This window comes from Conger conger, chromosome 2, assembly GCF_963514075.1.
Source record: "Conger conger chromosome 2, fConCon1.1, whole genome shotgun sequence".
Lineage (NCBI taxonomy): Eukaryota > Metazoa > Chordata > Actinopteri > Anguilliformes > Congridae > Conger > Conger conger.
The window spans coordinates 84,219,438-84,237,482 of record NC_083761.1 but is presented as its reverse complement, the minus strand read 5'-3'; the positions used below and the strand labels follow the sequence as shown (position 1 = coordinate 84,237,482).

The 18,045-nt window shown below is 38.9% G+C and overlaps 1 gene segment (V, D, J or C); it reads right to left on the bottom strand.

Annotated features, from left to right (window-relative positions):
• Window positions 1–272: 272 nt before the first annotated feature.
• LOC133122377 (Ig mu chain C region membrane-bound form-like) lies at window positions 273–13,923 on the bottom strand. The segment is given in 6 exon segments: window positions 273–515; window positions 3,340–3,455; window positions 8,229–8,528; window positions 9,041–9,358; window positions 11,791–12,099; window positions 13,836–13,923. Coding segments are annotated over 6 exon segments (1,125 nt in total).
• Window positions 13,924–18,045: the final 4,122 nt, after the last annotated feature.

Here is an 18,045-nt window from a genome sequence, read left to right as displayed (position 1 = left end):
GTGGTCCCCTAAAATGAAGGGACTATGTATAAAAATGGTTGTAATTCATGCATGGATCAGCGTATATGGTGGTAAATACTCTGAAATTATAGGTGACAGTCGAAGACTCACATAGATTGTTTCATTTCAAATCGAACGTGGTGGAGTATGGAGCCAAAAGAACATGAATTGTACCACTGTCCAAATACTTACGGACAAATATTTGTCCAATTAGTGTTGCATTTATGGATCCAATATATATGAAATTATAATAAAATACAAAAACAAAAATGTTTGTCTTTTTCAAAGACAGGCAAGCGGCATGTTTTATTTGAAATATTTGGAGTTACAGTGAAATATGTACAGAGTAACATCACAGGATATCATATTATATTGTCATTTACAAACACAGAGGACTGTTTCAGTAGAAAATCATGCTTATGTCTATAAGAGATATTTGCACTAGCAGAACACACACACACACACACACACATAAGCACACAACCAGGTTTCTTCTTGTGTGTCTCTCATTTCACCTGTAATGAGAGAAGAACATATATATTAGTACATGACAAACAAACTGTGTAACTGTCACAATTGAATGAACAATAAAAGCTGACACTTCCTCACAAAAAAATGCTTTATTTACGTAAATATTTAGTATTTCCATGTCTATTTAAACAGAAAATGACTGACTATTGCCGTCAAACCTATAGTTATGTGTTCAGTTGCACACACAAACACATAGGCCATAGTTTTTTCGGAAACACAGATTTACTGTTTTTGACTGATTTTGTCTGTAAAAATAAGGCTTATCATCATCATCAACAGTGTTGTTTTGAGCCAGTACCCACGATTTCAGATTTTTCATTAAGAAAAATTATTACATTTCAGGATCTAACAGCAAGATTTGTGATGCTTTACCCAACCCCAAAGCTTATAATAAGAAAATAATTGGCTTAGAATGACTATACACTGAGAAAAATGGTTTTATCGTTCAAAAAAGATAGAAATGGTAAGTAATTATATTGATTTCACCATACACATAGTGTAATCATTGAAAAGGTGGCATTATCTTCCACTATCAGGTCAACTACAAGGAGTATAAAGCGACAACACATAGCCCATTCATTATGGTTTATTTCTGCGAAATCTACGGTTGCTCAAATCGAGCTGATCGGGCGTTTTTTCGTTCGACAAAGATTATTTTCCCACCAGAGAAAAGAAAAGCGAAGGTTGTCGACAGAAATAAGAGCAAGGTGGATTGGCAATATAAGTAGGCAAGATTTTGAATATATGCGAGTTTGCTCGCATCCGTTTGTCACTGGAAAGCTTACTTTTAATGCGCAGTATCATATAACTTCCTCACATTCATCATGAGCCAGTTTTACCAAGCGTCTAGTCCAAACTACCGAGCTACGAGCTACTCGACGATAAAATTAGCTGATAAATGTTGTGTGGTATAAATGCAAAATTCCACGGTGTTACGGAAAAATGATGCTGTTTGCAGAAAATATTTTAACGTTAGCCCATGTGATTACACCTACTGAGTGTAGGTGTAGGCTATAGGACTGTTAGCTAGTTACGTTGTTATCCTTCTTAGTTGTTTTCCGTGTTGTCACCGATTTCATGTTAGTAATGCATAAATCAAGAGTATTAGTAGGATTTAAAGTTATAGCGAACTAAGGCTACGTATGAACTGAAGTACAGCTGGTGCAGAGGGTTGCTCGACAGAGACGTCCCACTCATAATATCTTTGTTTTCTTCGGTTAAAGGTCAACCATCCAACCTTTATATGTAAACTGATATTGACTGGGCACCATCATGATCATTTTTAATGGATGCCATCTCATGTCGGTCTCGTTTAACCCCTGTGTTTGACCATGTAAATGAATGGGTTGCTATGGGTTGCTATAGGTTGCTATGGCCGCTTGTCCTCCAACGCGTCAGTGTTGTCACGAGATTAAGAACGATCCATACTGTAGGCTAGCTATATTTCTCAAGCTGAAAAGGAGCTTGTTATTTGATATGTTTGGTCATTTAAATTCCAGGAGTGTTTGCAGTTCATCTGTTTGTTTGTTTTTAAACAAAATGGAGAAGATTTTCGAGAAGTGAAAAAAGCCTTCACTGTCTTAAATTTGTTATCAAAGTTCTGTGTACTTTTGATCGAACCTAGCTCTAAGTCAAACCATGGGGTAGATCTCTAAGTAGCTACTGAGTCCACTTGAGTGTATTAGTGTCCATATGGAGTGAACCATTTAGGAATTGCAGTCTTTAAAATTGCGTTATTATCCCGATACTTACGTACTCATTAACTGCATATAATGCAGCTACAGAATAATTTTTACGTTTAGCAAATGCTCGTGAACAGAATGGTAGCATATTCGCCAGTTGTTGGGCTCTCCTCAATAAGATTTAAGACATACTTTATTGAACCCCGTGGGGTAATTTGTCCTCTGCATTTGACCCATCCTAGTTAGTTAGGAGCAGTGGGCAGCACCCACAGTGTAGCACCTGTGGACCAACCCTACTTCCTTGGTCAAGGAGTAGGCTACACAGAAGCTGGTCATGCATGTCTTCAAGCAGGGCTTTAAGTTCTCAAGCACGGTGGCGAATTTCCGGCGTTTGGCCGTTTTTTCCACAAAATAATATTCTCGAAAAAAAAAAAAAAAAATACAATAAAAGAGAAAATAACACAACAACTCCCCGACCAAGTCAAGATAATACATAACTTTGCAAATTGCCCCCTAAAATAATAGTATATACAGGTGGAATTTAATTTCGCGTAATCTATCAATATGATAACATCCCTTCTTTTGCAACACAAAGTCCTAAATGTCATAACGCGATCCCACGTGTCTTTGTTTTTGTTCTGGATGCGTCCTATCCAATCACATTAAAAAATGAAAATCGATTACATTACATTACAAGGCATTTAGCAGACGCTCTTATCCAGAGCGACGATTAAAAAGAAAAATACGAAATAAGAAGTCCGACGTCGAACAGCGGTATTTGCCGGTTTAAAATAACATCCCATATCAAATTGGAAAGTGACTAATCGTAACTCCATGTAATAACAGCATAACTTGTATAATATTTCGCAAATTAACCTAATTGTTTTGTCATAGTATTGCGAAACCATGACTTTTATCTGTCGACATTTATAAGTAGACTAGCATAGTTATATTTAGAGTAGCCTACTTTACATTCAACGAATAACCGCCCCGTTAGCCACCGCCTTAACAGAGGAATTTCAGATTATTCTGAACAATTTAGCCACAGAATTGTATCTTGCTTTAAGCCCTGTTTAAGGAAACCGTGCGTGTTGCCCATCCTGCCCCGGGTTACCTATGTGGTTACCTTGATGGCAGTAGCTCCGATGCTGTAGAACAGAGAGATGAGGAAGAGGAAGATGAAGGCAATGGCAGTGTCGGCTGCGCCGGAGTCATCCTCCACATCAATGGAGTTGCAGTCTTCTGAAAGGAAGGAGACAGCATTAGAACCGTCGCATGGTTCATTGGTTCATTATTTTAAAAGAGCATTGTTTCTTCTCCTTAGCTTATTGCTAGTGCTAAGTGCTTATTTCATAACTTTTGTTGTCCCAATGGTTTAGGGTAAAATAATAATAATAATAATAATAATAATAATAATAATAATAATAATAATAATAATAAACACTCCATTGCTTTCCTTTTTAAAAGTGCCAATCCAGCATAAACAGCCTATTTGATACCTGGCAAATATAATTTTTGTAGCAGTATCGATTCAACGTGGCTGCATTCCAAAATTTCTCATTTATATGCTGTATTAAACTTGTCCGTGTTTCCAACAGGGGAGGGGATGGGCATGTTCTCCATTTATTAAGCCTCTGGTGCCGAATATACCCACTGAAGTGCACTCATCTATGCACTTACCCTGGCCAAATTATACAATTTTGGACAGCATTCTGAAAACTTTGGAAATTTCTTCACACTGAATTGCTCCCCAGGGACCTTTTGCTTTCGGAGCCCCACAGAAGATTATATGCTTTATTTAATTATTAATTCCTAGTCATCCCTAGGATCCGGTATTGGAACCCAGTGTGCATGCCCTGGTGCCAGAAACATGGCCTCCATTAACTGCCTTCATGCCATTGATTAGTTCCTATAGGAATTCATGGAACCGGTAAGCAGAAGCTGTCTCCATTTCTTATACCATGTCGATGGTTTCCAGCAATGTTTCCATTGACAATCAAATGTTTTTGGATTGTTATAGCGGTGAGATGTTGCTCCTCGTGTATTTTCAATTGGGCACGGTGGAGAAGGTTACGTAATCGCCCTTTGGTCGGCCATGTAGAATGTAGCTTAGCTTTAAATAATGACTATAACTGTTTTGATTGACACGGTTCTCCAGCTAAAATACTGTCACCCACAGTGGCCCACATAATCCAAGTAGTAATCCATGATGTAATGTTTGTTGCCTTTATAATTATTCCTCAGTTTTATGATATGGCGCAGTCTCAGACTTCCAGATAAATAAATACAATAAAATTAATCGTTTTTCTAAATCCTTTAAAATAAACTACGACATTTGGACATTTGTTTGTAAAAAAAATGCTTTTCATCAAATGAGTTTAAAAAAATGGTGTAAATTTAAAAAGCATCTTGCGCACTGCTGCATCTTGCGCACTGCTGTATTGTTACCATGCGCACGCGTTGTCAATGGCTATTACCCGTTAGCTACTTCGTACAGTTGTATATCACTGTAAATATCTTTATTGTTGTTATCGTTGGTGTTTCCACTCGTAATTCCAAAAGTTATTTGAGTGTTTGTTTTAACGGTAGCTTTAACGGTAGCTTTGACTCGCCTGGGACTTGTTGTGGAACCAAGAGCAATGCTGTATATGGCCAGCAGTGTTAGCTTCTTGTTAGCGAAATAATACTTTTGGTTGGAAGTCGGCATCAGAATTCAGTGGACCCTGTACCATGAAATGTGTCTGCGTGAAGTATTAAACACCAGTCAGTCTTCCGTTAACATATTTTCCCATTCTTTTTAAGGTTTTGATCTGGGTTGCGTCAGGCCTAGGGATTTCCGTTTTGGTCATGGCGTTAGAAATGAGTTCTCTCAGACAGTCCATCTCACTGAGAGAAGTTTCATCTGGCCAAAATACATTATTTTTAATGTAAAACCAAGCTTCAAAATACGCGTTGGTGGTGAATAATAACTAAAAATGAGTGTTCTGACATTCAGTGGCTTCGCTACATCACTCTGGATGGCAAGTGATTCATCTTCCTCTGCAAGCTCTTAAAGAGGAAATACTAATAATTAACTACTTGTATGGTTGACTGATAAGTGTGTGATTTATCAACCTTTCTAGAATGGGCCTCTGAAGAGACTGAATTGCTATCTTGCGTGAGTGTTGAAAAGTTCCTCAGCTCATGACAAACGGTGTATCGATTGAACCCCAAAGAGTTTCATCTCATCGCTTTCGCATCGGCAGTTTGGGTCTTTTTGTTGCAGTAAGGGAACCTCCTTCTTTACGAGGACAGAGCTTTTGGAGCTTTCGATGGCTTTTTAAAGGACACGATATCACACCGCGTCGCCTGGCCGGCTGCCGTTTTCCTGGCGTCTTCCTTGCTGGACGTTCACACGTACTCCTGGCAGACCTTCTCCTTTAGTCTCTCGCGTGGAGTATTTATGACAACCAGAGCTCTCTTTTGCTCTTTTTTTTGTTATTGTTATTTTATTCTTTTTGGTTTCCATCACCTGGCTTCTGAAGAACCCGTTTGGCGAACCAGAGAGATGGTAGAACCTGCACTGCTCTTACGAAAGACTTAGACACAGAGTCGATAGAGGACGCAGACCAAGAGACACATGAACGGGGACACAGCGGTTTGTTGAGCGAACAGCACGGTAAAAGCATGTCCCGGCTACCTTTCCAGCCCCTTTTCTCTGTGTTATAGGCGGAATGGCAGAGAACCCCAAGGACACAACTGACTGTGGATGAACTGACTCACGGAGGAGGGGAGCTGTGTGGCAGGTTTAATGTTCTTTAATATATTTAATATTATATTCTTTAATATGTATTATAATTTAATATCTTTCCCATCTAAAATGTGCCTCTCACTCATAACCATTCGTCTCTAATTAGTTTAAACTCCTTTGGTTAAGCAGACCTAAATGTTATTTTTCCTAAAGCAACAATTTGTTGTTTTTCTTTCACATAATGTGCATCATTTTTATGATAGCTTTTCTTATATAAATAAATGGTATGTTTACCATAGAACATGCAAGGCTTTATCTAAAGTACCAATTCACCATCCTGTGAATTGCAGTATGGTAGACAAGGCTGGGCTTACAACTGCTAATGCTGAGAACCAGCTCCTAGCCTTTTCCTCTCTGTGGGCTAAAACAGGTGGCATGAGCCTCACCTCTCATCACATCACCTCATGAATCAGACCCAAGTGTTAAACAAATCATAATAATGTTTAAGAGTGCTGCACGTCTTTCACGTTTTACCCTGCAATGTAAAAGCTAGATTCTAGCAGTATCTTCACGGAGTGAGCCCTTGTCTCGGCTCTGAGGGCTATGGCTGGATGTTTGCATTACCTTGACCGCCCACCCCAGATTAGAACATGTAAACCACACAGACTGCACAGACATGCCTCTTTTTTATTCATTTATTTTTATTGTCATTTTGTTTCTGCATTTTTAAAAACTTTAAAGATAGAGAGGCACACTCAGACAGACAGACAGACACTGCAGTAAGACTGAACCAGGCACAAAGGAAGGACAGGTACAGGAACGGGAGCGTGCGTTGTCAAGCCGGGCTGTTGCCAGAACGACACATATCAAAGCTAACGGTGGAGGCCTTCTGGGAGATGCTGTCAATGGTCCTGACTACTGCTCTGTTTTCGTTGTTGGACACAGACTCATGGTGTACCGCACAGCCGTACACGGTGCCCTTCTCCCAGTCCTCAATGCTGACAGACAGCTGGCTGTACGCAGAGTATAGACTATCCATTTCAACCGCCTTGCTGGTCTGGAACTTTGGTCTATCCATGGACACGTCGTCGGCAAACCAAGAGAATAGCACCTCCTTGGGGTAGAATCCTTTAGCGTAGCAGACCAGGGTCACTTTTCTGGTGCTAGCCCTTTCGGTTGGGATCATTATAAACACGGTGGGGCGCTGCATCTCACGTCCTGAAAATATGCGATGCTGGTTATGACTTTGGTTAAACTCAGTGCTTACAGCACTGCTGTGAAGGGCGCACAAGATCAAAGCCTGAGGCAAAGAATCAACAACACCTGTCTGCGTACAAGGGAAAGTTTCACATGTCTGATTATTGTGAGCAAGGCCCTTAACCCCACTTTGCTCCAGGGGGGAATTTGTCTCCTGCTCAGTCTAATCAACTATAAGTCGCTTTGGATAAAAGCGTCAGCTAAATAACAAATTATTATTATTATTATTATTATTATTATTGTTGTTGTTGTTGCTGTTAACTGCAAGTGTGTTTGCATTGCACTTAATTCAGTTACGGTGCAATTAATTACTGTGTATATTCCCCTGTGTTTTGTGAAATCATAAACCTATATTTTACTTTGGGGCATCAAAGAAACCCTTTCACCGTCACCATTTCCTACATAAATGTGTATTATTCTTTTGCGTTGTGTCGTATGAAGATATAATCCATTATCAGATTAATCTACAAGACCCAAGTCCTTATCTTTATTAGCACTTGAAACTGATTCTTAGCAATTAAAACTGTGCTTCCCTCGAACGGTCTTTCAGTGCACTTGTCCCCGGTTATGGGTATGCACTTTGCACTTTGTTGTACGTCACTGGATAAGAGCGTCTGCCAGATGCCTTTAACGTAATGTAATGAAGAGTAGGTTTTTTGGAATGTTTCAACTCTCAGTTTTCTAGAACCCTAGAACTAAACGAACTAAACGTGCCAGTAGTGAATCCTGCATCGGCATTAGAATGTTCAGTTAAGAACATTCTAATCACATATTTCTGACCTTATTCCTTACAGGCTTAAAATACTTGATGAAACGTGAGCTTTCATGAGTCTTTAAAAACCCCAGGGGGGGGGGGGGGGGGGTCATGTTATGAAACCCAGAAACACAACAGACAAATAAACTAGATAAAACGTGATCATAATATATATATATATATATATATGTTTTGTTTTTTTCCCCAAATTTGCGAAGCCTCAATCGCTTTGCAACTGCTTTTGATCAAATTGGAGCCCGGAGGAGGAACTTACCGATATCTCGACTGTAGGGCGTGGAAATTGGAGGTCCGGAACAATCGTGCATCACTATGCATGTGTACTTTGTTCCATTGGCCCAGTCGTCTTTCTTGGCCAGGAGCGTTACGATTCGGGAATTTTCCACAACTTTGCTGTCGGACACGAGGACCGTGCCATCTCCGTTTCGCCACTCAACATCGCTGACGACTCCCAATTCCCCGGTGATTTGGCATTTCAGCTCCACCCGGCCATGCAGGAACAGCTCCGTGGTGGATGGTTCGGGGATTGTCACCTGAACGGGAATTCCTCCACAATCTGTGGAGCAGGTATACAAAATGTAAGAACGCAATTTGTCACCACCTGTCTTGAGTTTTTAAAGTGGCAAAACTACTGATCTGCACACAGAGAGAGCAGTGGGAATGTGAGAATGACATGCGGTACCATAAGGAATGAAAGCAGTTGCCAAAAGGCCAAGGGCCATTGTGCAGCCAAGTGAAGCCATCACAGCCGCTACACGCTTATCCAGAGTGACGTGTGTACTTTGGGGTTAATTTCATGTAAAAGGAACACTGCAAATAGAGGAAAAACCCAGTGCAATAGACAGACAGATAGATAGACAGACAGACGGACAGTCAGGTAGACAGACAAATAGATAGATTGATAGATAGACAGAGATAGACAGACAGACATGGATATTCAGACATACAGATTGAGAGACAAACAGACATAGTCAGAGAGACAGACGGATAGTCAGATAGAAAGATAGACGGATTGATAGATAGACAGAGACAGACAGACAGACACGTAGATAGACACTTTAAACGTACCGCTAGAGGGATTTTTGTAAATGGCCGTCCTTACGAAGTCTCCGCCTTGGTGTTTAATTGCACAGGAGACGTTGTCTCCAGATTTCCACTGATTTTCAGAAAGACGCAGAAAGGTGGAGGCGCTGAAGTTTCCGCTAATTTCCACCACGGGCAGGGTTGTGATGTCACCAGTCAACTTCTTGCCATTCTTGCTCCATGTAAAAGTGAGTTCCTTGGGAGAAAATTCGCTGGCAAAGCAGGCAAAGGAAGCGGTCTTGTTGTGCTTTAGCTGGTCCTCAGTCGGGATCATTAGATAAAGAGCGGCGGACTTGATTACGACTGAAAAACAAACACAAGCACGTGTATAGATGTGTGCAGACACCGCCGAAACACGGACACAAGCACAAGCATATAAATGTGGAAGCAAAAAAACCGTAACGCTTGTACGGAAAGGAAACTCGATACGTCTCAGTTATGATGGCACGTGTGGTTTGGCTGCATTGCCCGACGTGGGACCCATTGGTAGATTCACACTCAAAAATGCTCAGTGCGAAATCAACACAGCGTGCATGCGCGCTTTAAAATGTTATGTCAAATTCTGTCCAAATGGGACTCAACGAAATGTGGTTTGGGCAGAACGGATCCTTAACATTTTAGTGCATAAAAACCGGACCGGTGGGGCCCTACAGTTGAGCCAGTGAAGATAATCACACCATTTCGTAAGTTACCTAAGTACTTTTGTGTCCTTTTTTTCGACCTAGATATGACACATTTTCTTTCCTTCTGAAGCACAGTAGCGCACTACTTGTGCTGAACAAGGGGTGGGGGGGAAACAGTATCCACACATCCAGGCCCGTATCTTTAACTTTCAATAACTCACTTAAAGCGGTTTCTTTTTCGTTCTTCTTTTTTCCCAGATGTTAGAATAGAAATGCTAAATCCAAAAATACAGTAAGAATTCCTCACATCTGTTATTGAGAGTTAGAAGCAGACAGAGTACAGCTGTGAGTAATGTAACGGACTGCTGAGTGCAGCTACAGAGAAGGCAAGCAATGAACGGGCTTCAGTGTGTATATATGTGCAATGGACAGGAGCATATTTCAGTGTGCTCATCGATTTATCTTTTTTTGGATTGATTTTCTGAGCGACTTTAATTTTCCTTTTCTTTGGTGGGCACCTGCAGTGGTAGTCAGAACACAAGGTTTACACACGGGCACGATGTTGTGAAAGTTAAACCGTAATCAAATCCATGTTGCCGAAACTTCAGAATCCATTATAAGGCCATGGCCAGTACAATGACTGGGTTGGGTTCAGCTAACACTTCACCTTGACTCACCATTAAAAGGCAGTGTTAGTTTCCTAACAAATACAAGTTCAGTTTGGTGAGCTCAGCGATCAGTACACCAAGCTCGCCAAGTTGTATTTATGCACTTGCTTCTGTGAAGAAGCGCTTGCATTTATATGCAGGTCAAAGCTACGAACAAAAGTTAACTCAAGTATAGATTTAATGCACTGTACAGTCATTCTAGCTGTGTGGTCAGTTGGATGTTTTTAAAAAATTGTTATGGAAAGGTTAATAAAAAATAAATAAAAATACACATCATTAAACTTGTGGTGGATTGCTTGACATGCCCACATTGAAAAAGTGACCTAATTTCTAATTGATCATTAACGTATGTTTACTGTTTCATGCACATCCCTATTCAGCATGATTGCAATGTGTAGCAGCCGCCTGTGGCGGTTCGCGCAGTTGCAGTTCTCTAATGAAATATTCACCTGAAGCGTGGATCGGCTTTAAAAGTAGCCGATGCACAATGCGGTAAGATTAAAAATTCATTTGGTAGTCCTAAACTATGATTTTCTTTTAGGCAGCACTAATATATTATTATTACTATTAGTAGTAGTAGTAGTAGTAGTAGTAGTAGTAGTAGTAGTAGTAGTAGTAGTATAAGTATGTTTTACCCCCAACCACATCTGTATAATTAACATATGATTCATATTTTTGTTGAATTCTTGTCTGCATTGCATCACCGTGGAAGGAGACTACAGTACATTTCTGTGGGAAGGGCACACTTTATCCCTGTATGATACTTATTTATATATATTAGGCATACCCACAGAACCATACTTGCATGCACGCACACACACAAGCGCCCACACACACTTGCAAACACACATATACACATTTTACGCAGCTTATTAAAGTATTGTACATTACATATGGATTGACCTTACGCAAAATGCAGTAAGGTCAATCCATATGTTTTGACCTTATTGACTAATACATTCAAATTCCCATTTATCAGTTTAAATTCACAATATTATGAGATTAAAAACTGATGCAATATGTTACAATTAAGGGTCAGAATATATATATATATATATATATATATATATATATATATATATATATATATATATATATATATATCATTTTGTCATTTTTTTCACATTTAGTATTTTTCACAATGTTTTTAAAATTTTGGAAGAAATAGCACTCATATTACTTTTTATTATATACCGTCAATTGTGTATATGTTGTACGATAGCACGTGCATACACTGTAGTCGAGTGTGTGATTGGCTACATCCACCAATTTGTCCACTAAAACGTTATTTTACCTCCAGGATTTTTGCTTCGGAGAAAATACAACAATTTCAGTAATAAGCTATTTCAGTTCTCAAGCAACAGTGACATCCAACAACACCGGAAATAAAAGAAAACAAGAAAAAAAGAAAAAGAAAACAAGTACATGAGAAAAGGTCACCTACCTTTAGGTTTCTGGACTGTTGCTTCCTTGGTGGGAACACCCGGAACTGCTGCGGAACATTGGTAGGCCTTCTCATTGTTCCAGTCGGATTGTTTCACTTGCAGGTGGCTGACAGCGGTGAATTTATCGTTGTCCCGTACAGATGGATACTGAAGGAAGCGGCCCCCCAGATCACCTCCTCCGACCTGACTCCATGTGATGGTCAAATCGTCAGGCAAGAAATTTTTTGCCATGCAGGCCACAGTGACGTAGCCATTTACTGGAGTCCCACAACTAAGCAAAGGGAAGACACTTGGAGCTTGTTGAACACCTGAAGAAGAAGAAGAAGAAGAAGAAGAAGAAGAAGAAGAAGAAGAAGAAGAAGAAATTTAAGAGCATAAAAAGCAAACCGCCTATTGGGCATTTACATTTCAGGCCGTTATTGTTTCCTTTTTCTTTTCTTTTTTAGTTAAGGCAAAACAGGATATTCAATTGATGTTTTGCTTATTTATTTAGAGACATTGATATGTGTTATTAGGCTACTAAAAAACATTAAATACAGAGAATCCCCCATTTCTCTGTCATATACTGAACATTGTTATTGTAGCCTATCTGTTATTAAACATGTTTTAATATGAGAACGATTTTGCCTGTCGTACATCAGAAACAGTGACATTTTACATTCAACAGAACCCAGTCTCTTTCTATACCAAGTTGCAACATTTACAAATTTGCAAAAGTTTCGAGTAGACAGCGATGTTTTGTTAAGGGTGAAATAAATTATAATACTTTCGCCACCACCCTCCCTTTTACTCCATACATAATAAGATAAGATAGATTACACATTTTAAAATTCTGAAATATTGAAGAAATCGAATGAATGTCATTTAAGTATGCAGATACTTTACAAGCGTACAATAAAATAAGCCTGTAGCCCTATGTCAAAATAATACTTAAACCAAACTGACATACACCGGCAATATATTCCAATATTGTGTACGCCTAAAAATATACAGCCAACATTTTGAGAAATCTTTCGACTAATCCTTTCTTTAGACGACGTAAACGTACAGAGCTTTCGTCTAACAAACCCACAAATACGCGGTAGCAATGTGACCAGTTGTTGCACGATGCAAGGACAAAATAGCTGTAAAAAATGATAGCACCACATCTACCGAATAAAATTAAGGTAGCAGGTTACAAGTATTTATATTGCATATATAGTCTATTACACAATGCCTGATAGTTTACAAACATAAGTGCTGAACAGAAGCAATGATTTCGCCAAATAAGTGCAGCCGGAAAACTGTTCTCTTTATCTCAAAAATATAACGCGGACCAGTCACTCGGTACATTAAAGATACATGTATAGCTTTAATCTTACCAGATGACACGGTGACGGCGGTCCCTTTCCCCCAGTAATCGAAAGCACCGTCGCAATGATACTATTCAACAGTTACTAAGTGCAAAAACATGTCTAACATCTGCTTAGTCTCAGCTGGAGGCAGCATGTGTCCGCATACTTTACGCACTTTAATCCATAAGGAAATCTTGCTTTACGAAATAGTGTGTCTTCCACTTCTGAATGTTAATTAAAGTATATAAAGGAATTATACATTTGAAGAGCTGTCAGGCGAACGTAACCTAACTCAGATCTGATTTGGATTCGTCCCCTCGAATTTACAAATCCTGCTGGCGCCATCATTTTAAGTTCAGTTAAGATTCCTACATAATTCGCTGTAATTGGTTATTTTTTCACCGAATACCAAGACAAGTATAAACCTTTTTTTCTGTTGCTTTCAAGGCGAATCAACAAAATAGAGTGGAAGACTAGGATACACAACTCAAACAAACGAATATCCCCTGTAAAAATGCGTTGTAGCCTATGCTTTAAAAAAACATTTTCTTTTCAGAAATGGGAGTCATCACAACCGTCTCCCGTCCCTTTGTTGGAGGTTGCAATGCCGCACAACTGAAAATGCATTCTTTTCGCTTAACATTTCAGAAACTGAAGTCAATTTTGAAATCGAGTGCAAATTAAATTTGAGCGGGATTGAAACTATTTACCTGAACTCACAATCACCATCGTCCCTTTGCCCCAGTAGTCGAAGTAGTAGTTCACAACTCGCTTTCTGGCCATTGCATCGAACACAAACAACTCAATTATTTATATAATGAGGGTTGGTTTGCGCTTACGCGTCGATTGAATAGCCTACATCTGAAACGCACAAGTAACCCAACACGGTCTTACTGGCTGTTTCTTTTTACAATTAACGCGACACATTAATTTTATTTAGCCTAATTCTAATCTACAAATCGGATATCGAAATAGCTATCCACTCGCAACGCTACCAATTCAACAACTGCGTATGTTTTATCAATTTGTTACTAATAATTCGCTATTCAGAGCTACGTGTGTTTCGTTCCTTTACAAAGAGAATAATTTTATTATATTATTTTGTTTGCATTTTACACGATTTCTAACAGCTTCACGCATGTCATACATTTACTTAGCGGTGGATACAGTCACCTTTGTTCCCGATCCCCAGTAGTCGAAGGACCAGCCACTCACTTTAATACGTTCAAACGCTTGCACGCTAAAAAACCGTTATCTTTCTAAGTAGCTACAGTCTTCTTACGTTTTTTTTTCCACACAGAATTTGTATTGACTATGCTATATTAAAAACATTCCGATTAATCATTAAACTTACCTGAAGTGACCGTAACTTTTGTGCCTTTCCCCCAGTAGTCGAAACGACCGTAGTCACAGTTAACAGTCTGGCTAACGCTTCATACAATAACCGTGACAAGCCACCGCTTAAACTATTTTTAACGAGATGTCTTTGATTTATTTATTTACCCAATAGCCTATTTGTCGGCATAGGCGATTCAGATTCGATTAATCGGCTTGCCAATAGCTGAAGCTGCTTTCGTATTTTAAAAGAAAAATTAACTACATTCGGTTACTGCACACGGCAAAACACGGGTCTACAGTAACCGAATGTAGTTCATTTTCTCTCATTTTGGATACGTGCACATTGGGATATTGTTCGTGAATTTCTTTTTAATACAAAAGCAACATAGCATATAGGCTATACTGACAATTCACTGTTTTCAGATCTTCATTAAAAAACGACAGTTGTATTGTTACGTTATTCGATTCTTTCTGATTTACAAAACGTTTGACTTACCTGAGGTAACTGTGACTTTTGTGCCTTTTCCCCAGTAGGCATAGTTGTCACGGTTACCAGTCTGGCTAATGCTTCATACAAAAACCGTGACAAACGATCGTTTAAAGTCTTTTTAAGTAATTATAGTTATATGAATATCTTAGATTTGCCTCTGTTTTGCCATGTAGCATAGGAACCGTGTTTTGCCTTGTATAGTAACCGAATGTTGTTTTTCATCTTATGTCATTTTGGATATTTCCTGTGTCATTTATTTTTTGAAGATAAAAGCAACTAACATGCCTCTGACAAAATCAAAATAGGCTAGCTACATAAACGCGCTGTCATGCCCTTTAATGGCATGCCATCTTTCCTTCTAAAACAATTCTCCAGAGATGTGGACTTAGGCTACTCGGCAATTCTCTAAATCTCAGGCATAATTCGATTCACTGTTCTCAGATCTTCTTTAATCAAACGACAAGTTGTAGACTGTTACGTTATTGGATCCCTTGTAATTGCTAAAACGTTTACCTTACCTGAGGTAACTGTGACTTTTGTGCCTTTTCCCCAGTAGTCGAAGGACCAGCCACTCACTTTAATACATTCAAGCGCTTGGACGCTCAAAAACCGTTAGCATAGCCTATATCTTTCTATGTAGCTACATTCTTCTGACGTTTTTTTTCCCCACACAGAATTTGTATTGACTAGGCTATATTAAATGCATTCCGATTAATCATTAAACTTACCTGAAGTGACCGTAACTTTTGTGCCTTTCCCCCAGTAGTCGAAAGCACCGTAGTCACAGTTAACAGTCTGGCTAACGCTTCATACAATAACCGTGACAAGCCACCGCTTAAAGTATTTTTAACGAGATCTCTTTGATTTATTTATTTACCCTATAGCCTATTTTGTCGGCATAGGCGATTCAGATTAGATTAATCGGCTTGCCAATAGCTGAAGCTGCTTTCGTATTAAAAAAGAACAAAGAAAAATTAACTACATTCGGTTACTGCACACGGCAAAACTCGGGTCTACAGTAACCGAATGTAGTTCATTTTCTCTCCTTTTGGATACATGCACATTGGGATATTTTTCCTGTATTCATAGTCAGGCAGATTAATCAAATCTGAATAGCATATGCCGACAAATGATAGGCTAAATAAATAAAAGGGATAGTATTTTCTTCAATTTTTGAACAATCGTAGACAATTATCCAGACATGTGGATTTACTTACATCGGCTATACTGACAATTCACTGTTTTCAGGTCTTCATTAAAAAACGACAGTTGTATTGTTACGTTATTGGATTCCTTCTGATTTGCAAAAAAGAGTTTGACTTACCTGAGGTAACTGTGACTTTTGTGCCTTTTCCCCAGTAGTCGAAGTACCAGTTGTCACGCTAATCAGTCTGGCTAATGCTCCATACAAAAACCGTGGCAAGCGATCGTTTAAAGTCTTTTTAAATAATTAAGTTTTGCCTGGATAAAGAAATATCGCCTGCAGTAAAGGGTAATTGCAAGAGAGTCGAACTGGCCATCGGCAGCCCAATAGTCTAGCTACCTGCCTAGTTCGGTGTTTATTAGGTAGGCAATGCATATCTTAGATTTAGGCTACACTAAGTTAGGCTAACCTCTGTTTTGCCATGTCGCCAAGAGCAGACCCGCGTTTTGCCTTGTAGGCTATAGTAAGCGAACGTAGTTTTTCCATCTTCTCTCATTTTGGAAATGTTCTGGGTCATTTATTCGCGAAGATAAAAGCAACTTACATGCCGATTAATCAAATCTGAAGAGCATACGCTGACAAATTATAGGCGAAATAAATAAAAGGGATAGCATTTTCTTTAATGTCATTCCATTTTTGAACAATCGTAAACAATTATCCAGACATGTGGATTAACTTACAGGGGCTATACTGACAATTCACTGTTTTCAGGTCTTCATTAAAAAACGACAGTTGTATTGTTACGTTATTCGATTCCTTCTGATTTACAAAAAGAGTTTGACTTACCTGAGGTAACTGTGACTTTTGTGCCTTTCCCCCAGTAGTCGAAGATGCCGTTGTCACGGTTACCAGTCTGGCTAATGTTCCATACAAAAACCGTGGCAAACGATCGTTTAAAGTCTTTTTTAAATAATTAGGTTTTGCTTGGTTAAGGAAACATCTCCTGCGGTACAGGGTAATTGCAAGAGTGTCGAACTGGCCATCGGCAGCCCAATAGTCTAGCTGCCTAGTTCGGTGTTTATTAGATGGACTATGCATATATTAGATTTGCCTCCGTTTTGCCATGTAGCCTAGGGCCAGTGTTTTGCTTTGTATAGTAGCCTAACCGAATATTGTTCTTCATCTTCTGTCATTTTGGATATTTTCTGTGTCATTTATTTTTGAAGATAAAAGCATGCCGATGAATCAAATCTGAATATGTTAAAATACATAAACGAGCAGTCATGATTTTTAATGGCATGACATTTTTTTCCCAATCTAAAACAATTGTCCAGAGATGTGGATTGAGATGTAAATATATGTGGATTTACTCGGCAGATCAACTAACTTTTCAAAATGGCATTTGCACGGTATTGGATCGCTTCTCATTGATAAAAAGTTTAACTTACCTGAGGTAACTGTGACTTTCGTGCCTTTCCCCCAATAGTCGAAGTATGCATAGCTGTCACGGTTACCAGTCTGGCTAATGTTTCATACAAAAACCGCGACAAAGCATCGCTTTTTAAAATAATTAATTTGTGCTTGGAAGAAGAAACATCTCCTGTCTTAATTGCCTTTGTTCACAACACTTTGGAGTAGCCTATGTATTGCAATTACAATTATCATTGTAATTTCCTCGCATTTGGAATGGCATATTTTCTATATAGGATAATTATATATTTTTAAGACTAAAGCAACCAATATAATATGCCGATAAATCGAAATAAATAAAAAGGGTGCAATGGCCTTTAATGCAATAGAATTAACATATAAAGCTATTATCATATAGTCTAAAGCTCTAGCATATTTTGATATGTCAGCATATTCGATATCTCAGTTCTTCGTTGGAAAATTACATTTGTTAAGTTTAACGTAAAATAGAATCTTGATTAAATGAAGAACTTACCTG